Genomic DNA, 15829 nt, shown 5'->3' on the forward strand with positions numbered 1-15829 from the left:
TGCACTCCACCTCCAAAATTTAATCCAGACTTTAATCCATGTTCAACACCATCACCAGGAATTCATAGGGATATATGCCTATTCATTTTCACCATCCTTTTCTGCTTTAATTATCCATATTTATATTTTGTGTTAGTTTATATCTATAATGTATCTTCCCTTTGTATATTGTTTGTTTAGTGGCTCTTTGTTGCTTTTTAGTTTCCACTCTTGGTGACTTTGTACACGAACTTTCAGTTGATGTCTTCTTTTATTTCCTTAATTCTCCGTGGCTGGCTCCCCTGAGCCTTGCTTTTAACTGGAATATGCTTTTGTGAGCACTGAAAAAAAAACCCTTGTAAGTCTTCCATTGCTCATCAACTGTACCACCAAGTAGCCTGTCATTTCCCAGTTCTGATAAAAGATAATTGACCTGAAATATAACTTTCTCTGCACAGGTTTGAGCTGGAATTTCTAATGTTTCTGTTTTATTTCAGATATTGAGCATCTGCAGGGTAAAATAGTATGGATAAAATGCAAACACTTTATTTATATTTTATGATCTCAGTATCCAAAAGTGCTTCACGAATTAGAAAATTTCAATGTTAGTCACATTATACGCAATTTGACAGCCGTTTTATGCACACCCAATTAATGCTCAAGAGAAATGTTGGATGGGGTGCTCATAGGACTTTCTGGAAAAGAAATAATTAAATCCATTAAATCCTTTTGTATTACAAAATGTTGGATCTTTGACAACGTTTCACTGAAGAATCATCTTAAATTGCATGCTTGAGTATTTGAAGAGGAGTTCAAACGATTTGCTTACTAACGTAACCTAAAAATATACTTAAATTTTGTTTTTTTTCTTGGTCCTTACTGTTTAAAAAATATTGTTTATGCAGAATAACAGATGTCAAATAGTTAAGAATATCAAATCACTTCAAATTGTCCTTAAAAAATTTAAAGGTGAAGCAAAACGAAACAGAAATTTGCTTTTGCCTCGAAATCTGCAGTTTTACAACTCCTCATATGCCACAGGAGCCATGAGGTGATATGGACCTTCTGGCCCACGAACCTGTACTGCCCAAATAACCCCAATTAACCTACAAACCTTGTACATTTTGAGGGGGGGGGAAACCGGAGCACTTGGAGGAAACCCACAGACACAGGGAGAACATACAAACTTTACAGACAGCACCAGATTTGAGCCCAGGGTGGCTGGCGCTGTAATAGCATTACACCAACTGTTACAATAGTGCTGTCCTAGTAGAAATGCAGGGAGATGTCAGTAAGACTTTTGTTTCTCCAATGGACTGATAGAACACCGGAGCAGGGTGGGTTGGGTGGGAAAGGATAGAAATGGGTATAATTGTGTTAGACGCAGAACATCCCTGCTGGAAATAGCCAATCAGGTAGCATCCATTCAGAAATACAAACTAATGTTTGAGGGTGATGACTATCCATCAAAGCAAACAGGAAAGGCTGGTTACCGGACATTGTTAAATTAAATAATAAGTAGGGCTGCAATGTGCCTTGATGGAAGTGAAAGCGTTGTTCTTCAAGCCTGCATTGGTCTGTGTGAAACAGTGCAAGCCTGATGTAGTCAGAATGGAAGTGGTGTGACTGTGCAACTAGCAATTTTGAGCTTTGAGCCATTCTTGTGGAGTGAATGGAGCTAATCAGTAGGTAGCCATCCAATTTTTATTGGGTTTCACCAACGTAGTAAGGACATCATTGTGAACAAAAGGTTTGGCTGATGCATTGAAGACATGGGTAAATTTGATCAGACACATCTTCCCTCATTGAAAGTGGTCCACATTATCCAGGGTCTTATCAAGAACTACCATCAAGGGCAATAATACAGCACAGGGAGGATAGTAGCAGATCTTTGTTTTTAAACACCAGGCATGCAAAATCCTTTCCTATTCAGTGGCAATCATTGACTTAGGACCATCCATACATTTAAAAGGTTGACAGAATTTTGATTGACAGATGTTTCAACAACAAAACAATCTTGATGGCTATTGTGTTTATATCACTCAAAGTAGTTCACCAATAGCAAACCCATGGTGTTACAGTGCTAATAAATTAGCTGTAAGGTAAATACAACATAACCTATTCTGGTTTTTGACTCAAACACACGATGATATGGAATTATAATTCAGTGATAATAACCTTGCTTTCCCTTGGATGAAAACACCAGCCTTCAAATGATGCATTCAAGAACAAGTGTTAAGCATATGAGATACAGATGCAAACCATTGTCTTATGGTGCACTATATTGGGGAACCAATGGATGCCTTTCCACTGTTTTGTACATCCAATAAACACTCACAAAATGCTTGCAATGCTCGGTGTTTTTGGGGAGGGAAATAAATTTTAACATGTCAGGTTGATTACCTTACGTCAGAACTAATGATAAAAGATTATGGACCTGAAATGCTTTTGCTTCAACACAGAAGTTGCCTGAAATGCTGTCTTTCTCAGAATTTTCAGTTTTTAATACCACCTTTCAATTTTGTTTTGCAATTAGTATTTTCTATGTTATAGTGATTCAGATTCAAGTAACAAATATGTGAGTTTCCTTTCACCCAAAACAAGTTTCTGAGATGTGGAAAACTATCTAAATATTTCACACAATAAAATAAAATTCTCATCAACTCATTCCTGCAATCTTCACAATTCAGTAAGTAAACACAGAAAAATATGATGTAGTGGTCTTGTACTTTAATTAATGACAGTATTCTTCAGTCATAATTACATTTCAATCTTTCACAAACTACAGACGTAGGCAATTTGTTCAATTGACTCCAACACAGTACAACTCCACAGTTTAAAAACTAAATTCGCACAATATTTCCTTTGGAGTAGGGGGGGGGGTCAGTATATTATACAAAATGTACAATTAACAAGTATTTTGTTAACCCAAAATGGTTTTAATAAGGTTCATAACCGTGAACAATGTATCAAGTATTGTTACACATTCTAAACACCAACACGTTCAATTGAATAAAAATTAAATTACATCTTACTAAAATTCTCATTTTCTTTGTTAAAGTAAACAATTAAAATATTTTCCAACGCTGTTATTTTATGATTCAAAGACTATGACTGTGTGAGTCAAAGAAAGTCTAACCATTTATTGATGTGACCTGATAGCCAACATCATAAACATACAGTATATTTATGATATTCATGGGGATGAATTCCACTAAAATGAGCACAGCAAGTTTCAGATTTAAGTTAAGAGATTTATCACACAATTCCTTCTTTTGTAATGTGCCAGTACAGTGCTCTTCTAGAGTGTAGTAAGGCTAACTGGTGTGATTACAGATACATAATGTGGCAATGCAATATAAGCAACAGTAGGGGTAAAATGTTTGATATTAATTATGTAAGTCAGCAAAACAATTTGCAGAAAATACTGGAAGGTCTCAATGGACCAGGCAACATCAGCGAAACAGAGTTAATGTTTCATCAAAACTGGAATAGATAAATGCATTTAATTTGCAGAGAATAGGGGATGGTGCTGACAATGTGGCATCCTAGTTGCTTTGCAGAAGCCTTTTTAAGGCCACTTCGGTCACTTGTAAATTTAAATCTCTGTCATACTCCTTCTCTGACCTTTCAATGTTACTCCAGTGTACACTTGAAGGACAGCAATTCTTCTTCAAGTTATACATGTTACAATCATCAGGACTTGATATTTAGTTTTAACAATTTCAGCTTAACACGTTTTTTCCCCTTTTATGTTTTTATAAATGTAGCTGTACTATGTCTCCATTTCATTTTATTTTACTTGGCAGTTTTTAAAAGTTTTTGCTACCCAGACAAATTTGATCTGCCGTTTTCTGCAACCTTCATGTCTCGACAACTTAAACACACTTGTCTTCTCACACTTTTCTTCCGTTCTAGCATTGACATTTTTTCACTCACCACATATACTGCCTGCTCCATTAAGTGTTTCCAACACTCTACTTGGGGGTTTGTAAGACAAATTTTCATATCATAACTTCAATCTTTGAAACTCTGAAGCAAAAGTTGAGCAAAGATTAGAAGACATTTGCCTTCGTAAATAACAGCCTTCATTTTTATGTTCTTCCAAATATTCATAACAATTTCTCCAGTACTTGTACACAGTGGAAATAATGAAAATACGTTATATTTCAATGAAAATAGTGATTTTAATCCGCTTATCAAAATGTATTCAAATTTCTTTTTAACTGAAATATAGCAGCAACATTGTGAGTTTTTAAAAAAAAAGCTTGGAACAGAGAAGTGGCCTTTTAAACATCTACTGGTGAAGTTGACCAAAATATCCAAGATTTTTCACATGAGATAATGGGTCAACCTCTCTTGGAGATTTCTATTCTGAAATAAAATCTTCATCTAATTTAAATTAGAAATCTTGTTTAAAAATGTAAATTAATTTAAAAAACTAACTGGGGCTGGAATTTTTCACTTTTAAATGCAAAAATACCAAAAAAAAAATCACCCGAAATGAAAAATTGCAGATTGTAAATTTTCTCTCGAATGAAAAAAATGACAAAAGCAGCAAAAACAACCATCTATAATTTATATTTCCAAAACACAACCACAGACTGCTCAGTATTCCCCTGGTGGTCAGAGAGCTTGTGGTGGCAGAAAAACCCCCCAGAATAAAAGTGCAGACTTCAATTGAGCAAAATAAAACATGACAAATTATGTGGAAGTAAAATGAAGATTCTGTCAACGTTGTGAAGTGATGAGGGATTTCACTCTAGAAGATGTATCACCTTGCAGAAATGTTATTAATGGTATTCAACCAAGCAATAAAAGATCATAAACAAATCACATTGAAACATTATAATTGACAGGATTTCATTCAAAGCTATTCTCGTTTCCTGGCACATTAATAAGTGGAGTTACTTCAGTTTCCATGCATATTTATTTCAATAAATACCAAGATAAATATTGAAATCTAAAACTGAAAAGAAGACCAATCTCTTTCACCAAAATGTGCATTCTTCTAAAATTGATACAAGATTTTAAATCATGGCACATTCCATATCAGTTCACAGATATATCACCTCAGCCCATGATTACTGTTAGCTTAACTTATTTGCACTCCGAGACCTAAAGTCAATGGATCTTGTTGATTTATTTTTTTTTAATTAATTTAATCAATTTTGGAAAATATGGAAAAAAAAGCAAAAAGTCATTACTCAATCAACATGAAAAACAAAAAATTCCAGCCCCAACTATAACTGATTTTCAGTCACGAATTATTTCCAAGCCATCATAGTATAAATCTATTGGTACAATATTTTCTGGATTATTTAAAAATTTTGTATCACCAGAATTAACAAACCATAATCAACCTTGTTTAAAAAATTGTGTTCCACCTAAAGAAGCATTCCACATACATAGTTTATTAATGCTCTATTAAATTTTTTTTAAAAATTACATATTACTTAAGGAGCTATACTTAATGCTATTTATTCTGTACAAGTTCAAATTCCACAAATGCTCAGAATTGAACAATGAACCTGTTGAAATCACAATATTGAAAAAAAGACATTTTGTTACATAAATAACGTGGATCTTCTTACAACATAATAATAGACTCAATTTAATCAGAAAAGCTGACTTTCATACACTGAGCAAATTCATCTCAGTTCCACGCTTCACAGAATGATCCTGATATTACTGGCTTTCTGTGAAAATTCAATGGGTTAGAGTACCTTGCAGTGCCTTTGAAGAATATGCATCTGGTTGACGGCACTAACAACTAAGGGAAAATGAGAGAACTTTTTAAAATTCCGCTTCTAAAGTAATTTCAGATTTTTAATTTGGCATTATGTACTCTGAAGTAGCAGCATTTAATTAAAAGTAATTATGCTTCATTATTTTGGGGGTAAAATAAGCATTTTAACACATTTTTGGTTGGACAATTTTTGCCACTTTTCCCCAGGAACCTGACTATTTAAGTCTTTCATATAACGAGATATAACTGCTCCAAAAATACATTAAAAGATAATGTCTCTATTTTATCATTTGAATTAAATTCAGCACAATGCAAAATTTAGACAACAAAAAGAAATTTGCTTTGATATGATTTTTAAAAAGAAAACAATTTACAATCTAGAATTTAAGTTCACAATATAAGTAAGTTCATTTGATTGTCACTTTATAAATTAAATTGTTCATTTGTGTTTTGGACCCAACCCAATGTAACAATAAATTGTTTTCTATGTACTCAAATTCACAGAAGATGCAGATTTATCATAATCCATAGTGTCACACAACAATGCTATTAAATAATGCTTACCCCTTTGAAAATTTTTTTGAAATTTTGCTTAATTTAATTCTCTATTTTTGGAAAAAAGTTAATGAATGGTTTAGTACTATGAGAAATTAATTTGCTTCTCAAATTTTTGATAAAATAGCATTAATCCTAAATAAGTACTTGCACCAATGTTGAAACGTCTGCTACTCTGAATAACTTAGAGACAGAGTTATAGAGCATGGAACAGGCCCATCAGTCTGTGCTTACCAAGTTAGAATTCTCAGCTACTCCCATTTGCCTGTATTTAGTCCACACCCTTCTAAGATCTTTCTACGTATATATCTGTCTTTTGAACATTGTAACTTCTCTATGACTTGGAAGACAAAACAAGCAAGCTGACATTAATCTTGAAATGTTACTTGCCCTTTACAGATACGTTTGAAAGTCTATTATACTATCGCATGAATTATTGACATCATTAAAGAAACAAAACTTATTTAATGGTGTGAAATAATTAATCATTCCTGTTTTATTTTATAAAGGCACTTCCACCATTGAATAGTTAATAGGAAAAACAGCTAAGTAAAAATAATTGGTTGATGAGTATTTTGAATTTCCACAATAAAGCTTTTAACTTCTTACCAATTATGGTAACAAACTGACATCCAATGTTGGCTGCATCATTCAAGCTCCTGGGCAATAATGGTGTCATAAATATCTTTCTTGATAAATTAGTTTATTATACTGGTATAATGAAAGATAATCATAATGAAATCAAGAAAACCTGACCAAACAACCTCCATTCCCACAACCAGCATTCCTCACCTGCAGATATTGCGCTTCTGACTTGGTAACCTAATTGTTGATACCAAAATAATTAAGCCTATTATATAACAGGAAGCATTTAACAATTTATGGAAATAGGAAAATGTCGAAGGAGCACAAAATACGGAATGTTATCATTAAATTCTGGCAAGCATTGCACATAATATTTTTTCACAGGTCACTCTGAAGCTTATAAATATTCACACCTTTGCTAAATTCTACAAAATTAGAAATATGGCATTGTATAATTACCAATAAAAATACTTTGAACAATAGTGTAATCTTTCATAAACTCCAAAGTATTGTTATGATACAAGTGCAATCCAGCATATAATCAATGAGTGGACATTTATTTTACAAGTTCATTGTTTGCCAAATCTAAAATTAAATTCTTAGACTATTACTGTGTTCTGGTGTTAGGAAATAATTTGAAGAGTTTGATGCAATATTTTTCTTTTGATAGACTGATACTCAACTGTTACTTCTGTGCCATAATAAGAATATCAAACTTTCTATTTAATAGGATGGATGTTACCATCATTCTGTTGAACAAAAGCTTAAAAAAAAATCAAAATTGCACTTTCAAGTTAAAAGGATTAAATAAAAAATATGCAATTTGAAATCATTCGATCGTGTATTTTCCAGACACTATACTAATCACATCCTCACTGAATCATTCCTGGTTACTGAATTTTGGTCTTGCATTCGTATCCTCCTTGATTTCTTTTCGCAAAATTAAACAATCTTTTGGAGACTTGTGATTTGTGGATATTTGGTGGCCTTGTCGTGGATTTATGCAATCATTCTTGTTGGCAGCTACCACATGTCATCTGTGAATGGTGGTTCCTTGATAAAGAGAAGAAGCATAACCCTTTAAAGTCTGGAGTGCCCAAAAGTGCAGAATTTTCTTGACAACCCAGACTGCAAAGAGTTAACAACCATAATAATTTTGGCTGGATTTGTATTTTATAGTAAATGAGCAAACAATATTTTCATACAATGGTTGTACATAAAGTGTAAAATTTTTCAGACACTGATGCTCAAAAGTAAAAACACAATGCTGGAGAAACTCAGCAGTTCAAACAGTGTATCTTATATAGCAAAGATAAAGACACACAACTGATATTTTGGGCTTGAACCCTTCTTCAAGGTATGGAAAAATGTCAGCAGGCGTCGAAACAAAAAGAGAAGACAGATGAGGGGAGGAGCAAGGTCTCAAAGGTGGAGAAGGGAAGGAGGGCAGAGCAACAAAAGGGGGAGGAGGGATGGCTAGGTGAAATGAGAGGGGTGGAGAGCTGAGGGAAAGAGGACAGAGGGAAGGGAATAGCTGCAGAAAGCAGAAATCAGAGAAGTCCATGTTAATGCTATCCGGCTGGAGAGTGCCCAGACAGGAAAATCAGGTGTTGTACCTCCAATTTATGGTTGGTCTTGGTGAAATAGTACATGGACGGACAGTATGTGAGTGGGACGCAATACTAAAATGGTTGGCCACTGGGAAGTCCTGGTTGCTGGTGCGAAGATGCTCAGCGAAGCGATCTCCCAGTATTTCAGATGTAGAAAAGGCCACAAAGGGAGCACCGGATGCAGAATTCACTCCTGCGTATACACAAGTGTTGGTTCACTTGAAAGGCCAGATTGGGGCCCCAGACTGTGGTGAGGGAGGAGGTGTGGGCACAAGCGTGGAACCTCCTGCTGCCGGAGGGCCATTTCCTGCTCATCTGCCCTTAAAGGCAGTTGGCATTTCAGCCTTGAGTCTTTTCTTCAGAATGTCGAAAATTTGGTAAGCTCTTGAATAGAAAGATTTGAGGGAGTAGGGAAGGAACACAGTCAAAGAGGTAAAGAGGTGGATACAGGTGGGAGGGTAAAAGAGAAAGCTTAGCTTTAGATGGAGTGTACATCTGCATTCTTAGCACTAAATTTTATGAAGGATCGTGGTCATGGGAGGAACAGGCAAGATACACCATCTTAAAACAAGAATGAGGGAGTTCATCTACTTGGAGAGCATGGAGAAACTTGGTTTGTTCTCAGAGCAGAAAAGTGCAAGGGCCATCTTTAGACATGTACAAAAATGGGGTCAGTAGCAAGATGCTAAATAATTGACTTAAAATAATTGATAATATAGTTAAGAGGAAAGATGAGATGATTATAATAGATGAGATGATTATAATATGCAATCGTAGATTGATATTAGATTCCATAAGAAGATTCATTAAGTTCGTCATGCAAGATTTTAGGGAAACCTTTCAAAAGCCAGCACTAGTAGACTTAATGGTCTAGCTCATACTATAACATTCTATAATATAGAGTTTCATTTTACTAGATTTTAATATAAAATTGAGGTCTTTTTACCAACATAGAATTGCTATTAATGGTGGCTTTTCAGTCCAGACGCAGCAAATTAATAAGAAGCATTTAAAATTCCTCGCCTGACATTATGTGTCAGCTTTTAATGATTCTTCAAATGCAAGAAGAGTTCACACTACAACTATTTCAACACATAATTATTTATATTTAAAGTACAGTTACTCACACCATCAGCTCTAAAGGGGTTCAGTCTGTAGTAAACAGCTTCAATAACACTCCGCCTAAAGTAAATAAAAACAGAAGTCAATGCTACCTTTTTAATAGGCACATCAGTTGATGACGACTTAAAATAACTAGCAATAAAATTAAAAGTGCTTATGTTATAAAATTATAGGCATTTCATTTTTTAAAATAAACTAAGCATTGAAGAATCACTAGAACATTTTAATCTGACACATCCAACTGGTAATCTTCAAAATGCTTTTAAGATTCGGAATAGCAGTATTTAAGGTGATGGTATGCTCTGTTCAAAATTAAACATTCCACCGCAATTTTATTTTTCAATTCAAGAACGTTAAAATTTCTTCATTTCAGAAATTATCAAAATGAGAAATTGTGTCTCATCTTTATTACAATTCTAAACTGGAAACAGCATATAAAATTATGAAAGGCATGGATAGGATAAATGGCCATTTGTTTCCCATGGTTTGCCCAAGGGGGAATAAGTTGAAGGTGAGAGGAAGGAAAATTAAAGGAGATTTGAAGAAAATTGTGTAAATTTTTTCAGATCAGATAGTTAGTATCTGGTAAAAGTAAAAACACAATGATGGTGAAACTCAGCAGGTCAAACAATATCCTTTATAAGATAAAACGTAACTGACATTTTGGGCTTGAGCCCTTCATCAAGTTATGGAAAAGTGTTGGCAGGTGTCCGAATAAAAGGGTAAGGGCGAAGCATGGTCGCAAAGGCAGGATGCAATTAGTGGAGAAGGGAGTGAGGTCACAGCAGCAAGCATGTGGAAGAGGGATGATTAGGACAATAAAGAGGAAAGGGGATTGGACTGATGGAGGAAGGGAAGGGAGGGTGAGGAAGAGCACGTGAGCAGAAACCGGAAGTTGATCCTTATGCCATCCAGATGGAAAATCAGATATTGCTCCTCCAATTTACAGGTTGCCGGTGGGATAGCATAGGAGGCCCTGGACTGATAAGTGTGCATGGGAGTGTGATGCAGAACTGAAATGGTTGGCTACTGGGAGGTCTCTGTCACTGGTGTGTCTGGAATGAACTGCCAGAGGAGTTGTGAGTGGCAGGAACAGTAGCAATATTTAATAAGATCTTAACAGGTAGTTGAATGACCAGGGTATAGAGGCTATGAAATCAATGCAGGAAAGTAACATTAGTATTGAGAGGCATGATGGTCAGAATGACACCGTGAGCCATGAGTACATGTTTACAACTATAACTTGATGGCTCTATGTTATAAACTTTACAGTGACACATTATTTACCAAAACAGAAGAGAACAGAAAAACTATTAATATTTTCAAAAACATTAAATTACAATAGTAAGTGAAAACACTACTTACTTTTGATCATCACAGGAGGACCTATGTACAGCTCCATTTTTTGTTGCCTTTGTATGACAAGCCATTTTGACTTCATTTTATTAAAAGCCTTTACAAATTTCAACAGTAATTTATTTATTATTGTGATTTCTAATGTTCCACACATTGCCCCCCAAAAAAAACCTACCACCAACCAATCTTACTGATTGCCACAGCAAGGATGTTTCATTGTTAAAAGGAGTGTGGCTGAATGCAGAACAATTCCATTTGTCCTCTAATTTTCCCCATTAGCTCTTCCCAGATTCTTTGACTCACACGTATCCAGGACAGTTTACGGTGGCAAATTAACCTTGCAATCTTTTGAAGATGGGAGGAAACAAAAACACTCGGAAGAAAGCCACGTGGCCACAATGAGAATTGGCAAACTCCACATACTCAACACTAAAGATCAGGATTGAACCCATAAATTAAGCTGTAAGATAGTAGTTCTACCTTCAGTAGTTTTTAGTCTAAGGCCCACCTGGCTTCTAGCCTAACATGGCAGTAACTGAGCAATATTTTCAAGTCAAAGGCAGCTCCTTAAAGACATCTTTATTTAATTTAAATTGTTTTATTCAACATTTTTAAAGACCCACATGGAAACACGCTGTGGCCCACAGCCCCACTGGTTGAGAATCACTGTATGCATCATTTGTGCTGCATACCACTTGAGTGGTTAATTTCCAATTCAAAGACACACCCGAATGTAAGTCATGGCGAACTAAACTTTAGTCATATTGAGGTTACCCACCAGAGTAAGAGAGGACTCACCCATCTCTCCATTTATTACCAGAGAATACCTGCAATGGTTTCTTTTTCCTCTCTTATGCTATTTCTACGGTTGTTAGGTTGAACACGCATGCTCAAATTATGCAACACTTTCTCACCAGCTTCCCGCTGGACTTTTCTAGTGAACCACTTGTACAACATCCTACATGAGCTGCAAAGTTTTTTTTGCAAAACACACCCAAGTCATGGTTTTGGAACAACCAAAAAAATTGTTTTGGCATCTTTTTGTATCTTTTGAAACAACAAAAAAAATTCTTTTGGCATCTTTTTGTATCTGAACTAGTCCACTGACCACCATAATGTTCTACGGATCCCAGGATAAGCTTCTCCTAACATATTCAATCCACCACCAAGCCTGTCTATTTGCATTCCTTTCTCTCAGGAATGTGGCTTGACAATTTCAATGCCCTCCAAGCCAGTCTCATACATCCTCACAAGACATACAAAACTCTGCTCCATACATTCTGACTCACATAAAATCCTTTTTCTAAAAAAACTTCATACACAGAATGTCACTGATGTCAAATAGAGCATTCTTTATTTTTAGTAAATTATTTATTGCACGAGATTAATAAAATATGCAAGTGGTGATGGAGGCAGTATGTAATTTATAAAAGATAATTAACCTATTTCAACTGTTACAGTCCATGCAGTGAGGATACTGGTACTTTGATGTAGTGCAATGGCACAGAGAAATATCCAAGACAAATCATTGTGTGACCTGGAAAATAATTTTGTAGACGGTCCATTGTGGCAGGCAGGCTCACAGTTCCAGGTTGCAGAGATCGCAGGTACAGTTGCTTTTAAAGAACCAATGGAATGCTGCTGCTCTCAATTTAGTAGATTTTGCAGCTGAATGTGCAAGTGACGTAGGGACAAAATGTTTAGACTGTAAAATTTTGTGCAAGTCCTGTTTTGTCCTGGATGCCATTAAAATTTTAAGAGCTGCTGGAGCTGGCTTCAACTACTAAAGTGGAGAATATCTCAGAATAATTCTGTCCGGTCTTGCAGATGATAGACTTGAGAAGGTCAGGAGGTATATAACGTAGTAACATCTTTAATACCATTTTAATGCTTTTGTAGCCAGTTTTGGTTCATGATCCCCAATAGATTGTGGGAATTGGCAATGGGAATGGCTTTGAATGTCAAGGGGGTATAGATAGAGTAAATGCAAACAGGCTTTTCCACTGAAGTTGGGTGAGACAAAACGAGAGGACATGGGTGAAGGTTAATTTTTTTCCCCTCTTTAATGAAGGCAAATTCACAATAATGGTTTAATTCCTCTTCCTTTTCCTTGTTCTCCATGTTCAGTTATTACCCTTCTCCCATCCCATCCCCAGGAAATAACCATCAACTCCAACTTTTATGGGTTGTTGAGATACTATATTGTCCAGAAAAGTAAATCTCACGTAAATTTCAGTGTATATCTTATTTTATATATTGAAACAGGATTATAATGAGATCTAGAGCTATAACATCCCATAGGAATGTAAACGAAGTGCCAATGTGAGTAAATGGCACCAGTGATGGCTTCTATCACCAGAGAATCACAGAAGATAGAGCACAGCAACAGGCCTTCAAACTATTTTTCTGCCCAGTCCCACTGATCTGCACTAAGATCCCTCCATACCATTCCCGTCCACGTACCTGATCAATTTCTTCTCAAATGTCAAAATTAAGCCTCGTATTTAGTAATTCAGCTGGCAGCCTGTTCCACACTTCCATTGCTCTCTGCGTGAAGTTCCCCTTTAAACTTTTCACCCTTCATCCATATCCTCACCTAACCTCAGTGGAAAAGGGTACTTGCATTTACTTTCTATACCCATCATAATTTTGTATACCTCTATTAAATCTCCCCTCTTTCTTCTGCATTCCAGGGAATAAAGTCTTAACCTGTTTAACCTTTCCCTGTATCTTAATTTTTCAAGTCCAGGCAACATCCTTGTAAATCTCCTTGACACTTTTTCAACCTTATTGATATCCTTCCTGTAGTTACGGAACCAAAATTTCACACAATACTCCAAATTTGACCTAACCAAAGTCATATACAACTTTACCATAAATCCTAACTCTATACCTTGATTTATGAAAGCTAATGTGCCAAAAGCTCTCTTTACGTACCCATCTACCTGTGTTGCCACTTTCAGGGAATTAGGTATCTATATTCCCAGATCCATCTGTTCCACTGCACTCCTGTGCTCTACTGTTTACCGTGTATGTCCTACTTTTGTTTGTCCTTCTAAAAGACAATACCTTTACTGCATTAAATTCCATCTGCCAGCTGGTCCAGATCCCTCTGCAAGCTTTGAAAGCCTTCATCACAGTCCACTACATTTCATTCTTTGTGTCATCTGCAAACTTGCTGTTCTCATTTACCACATTATCATCCAGATTATTGATACAGATGACAAATAACAATGGACCCAGCACTGATCCTTGAGGCACACCGCTAGTCACAAACCTCCAGTTAGAGACCCAGTCATCCACTACTACTCTCTGGCTTATCCTGTAAGCCAATGTCTAATCCAATTTACTACCTCACTACGAATACAGAGAGGCTGAACCTTCCTGACTAACCTCCCATGCGGGATCTTGTCAAAGGTCTTACTAAAGTCCATTAAAACAACATCCATGGCCTTTTCTTCATCAGTTTTTTTTGGTAACCTCCTCAAAAAAAAAACCATAAGATTGGTTAAACATAACCTACCACACACAAAGCCATGATTACCATCTCTAATCAGTCCTTGACTATCCAACTACTTGTATATCGATCTCTTAGAACACCTTCCAATAACTTACCCATTACTGACGTGAGGCTTACCGTCCGATAATTTCCTGTATTATTTTAGGGCCTTTTTTAAACAACAGAACAATATGAGCTACTCTCCAAATCCCTGGCACCTCACCTGTGGTCAAAGGATGTATTAAATATATCTGCCAGGGTGTCTGCAATTTCTACTCTAGCCTCCCTCATGGTCTGAGGAATATCTTGTCAGGCCCAAGGGATTTATCCACCTTTATTGGCCGCAAGAAAGCAAGCATCCCTCCTCTTTAATCTATATAGGTTCCATGACCTCACTGCTTGTTTGTCTCACATCATAGACTCTGTGCCAGTTTCCTGAGTAAATACAGATGCAAAAAAATCCATTTAAGATCTCCAACATTTCTTTTGGCTCCATACATAACCAACCATTCTGGCTTTAAGGGGACCAATTTTTTTCCATTACTATCCTTTTCCTCTTAATATACCTGTAGAAGCCCCAAGGATTTTCTCACACCTTGACTGCCAAAGCAACCTCATGTCATCATTTTTCTTGCAATTTTTTAAATACTCCACAAGTATCTAATTTGCTGCCTGTTGGACATCTCTCTTCTTAACCAAATCTCCAATACCCCTAAAAAAAACAAGGTTCCCAACGCCTGTTAACTTTTTCTGTAATCCTGACAGGAACATACAAACTCTCTAATTTCCTGATGATTGAAAGTTGAATAATGAGGTCTCTAATTAACTCCAGTATGCTTTTGTTCTCTATTCTGTAGCCAGGATTTATCCAGATAATTTTCAGTTTTGTTGGATAGCTGTCAAGATTCTAACAGGCTGGGGGAGCTGCTCACTCGCGACCATGCATTACAGCCAGGATCTTGCTGGGACCTGCAGTTTTTGCTCTATCTACTGCAGACATCCATTTCCTATCGTCAGATAGGGCATTTCAAGTTGATCAAAATTAAAATGGTGCATCTCCTCTTGAAGATGATCACAAATATTTCAGCCTTGTTTTTGTTTTTGTGTTTTGTGCCACCATTATTGATTAAAAAAAAGATAATTATGGAGCCACCTCCTCCCTTGAATTGCTTAAATGAACACCACTCATCACAACCAGATGAAGATCTCTTCACCCAAAGCCCCTGAGTTTATTGATATTTGGCTTTGTCAACCCAAATTTGAAAATGATCAGATCAGATCAGTTATCTGATCACCAACTTAATTTATTTAAATGAGATATAAACATTGTAGCTCACTTCCCTATATTAAAATTAGGCTGCTTCAATGCTATAT

General features: G+C 36.0%; 1 protein-coding gene across 2 annotated transcripts in view; it reads right to left on the bottom strand.

Annotated features, from left to right (window-relative positions):
* Positions 1–2687: 2687 nt before the first annotated feature.
* Positions 2688–15829, bottom strand: part of ppm1aa (protein phosphatase, Mg2+/Mn2+ dependent, 1Aa) — a 43259-nt gene continuing 30117 nt past the window's right edge. Inside the window, exons 5-6 of one of the 2 annotated variants that reach the window (XM_069916296.1) lie at positions 9606–9660; positions 2688–7921 (exon numbers count right to left, since the gene is read on the bottom strand). In XM_069916296.1, the coding sequence (XP_069772397.1) occupies positions 7892–7921; positions 9606–9660 (85 nt within the window). In that variant the 3' untranslated portion in view covers positions 2688–7891. Of the gene's footprint in view, positions 7997–9605; positions 9661–15829 lie in introns of both variants that reach the window. The other variant, XM_069916295.1, reaches the window with a different exon arrangement.

This window comes from Narcine bancroftii, chromosome 2, assembly GCF_036971445.1.
Source record: "Narcine bancroftii isolate sNarBan1 chromosome 2, sNarBan1.hap1, whole genome shotgun sequence".
Classification (NCBI taxonomy): Eukaryota; Metazoa; Chordata; class Chondrichthyes; order Torpediniformes; family Narcinidae; genus Narcine; species Narcine bancroftii.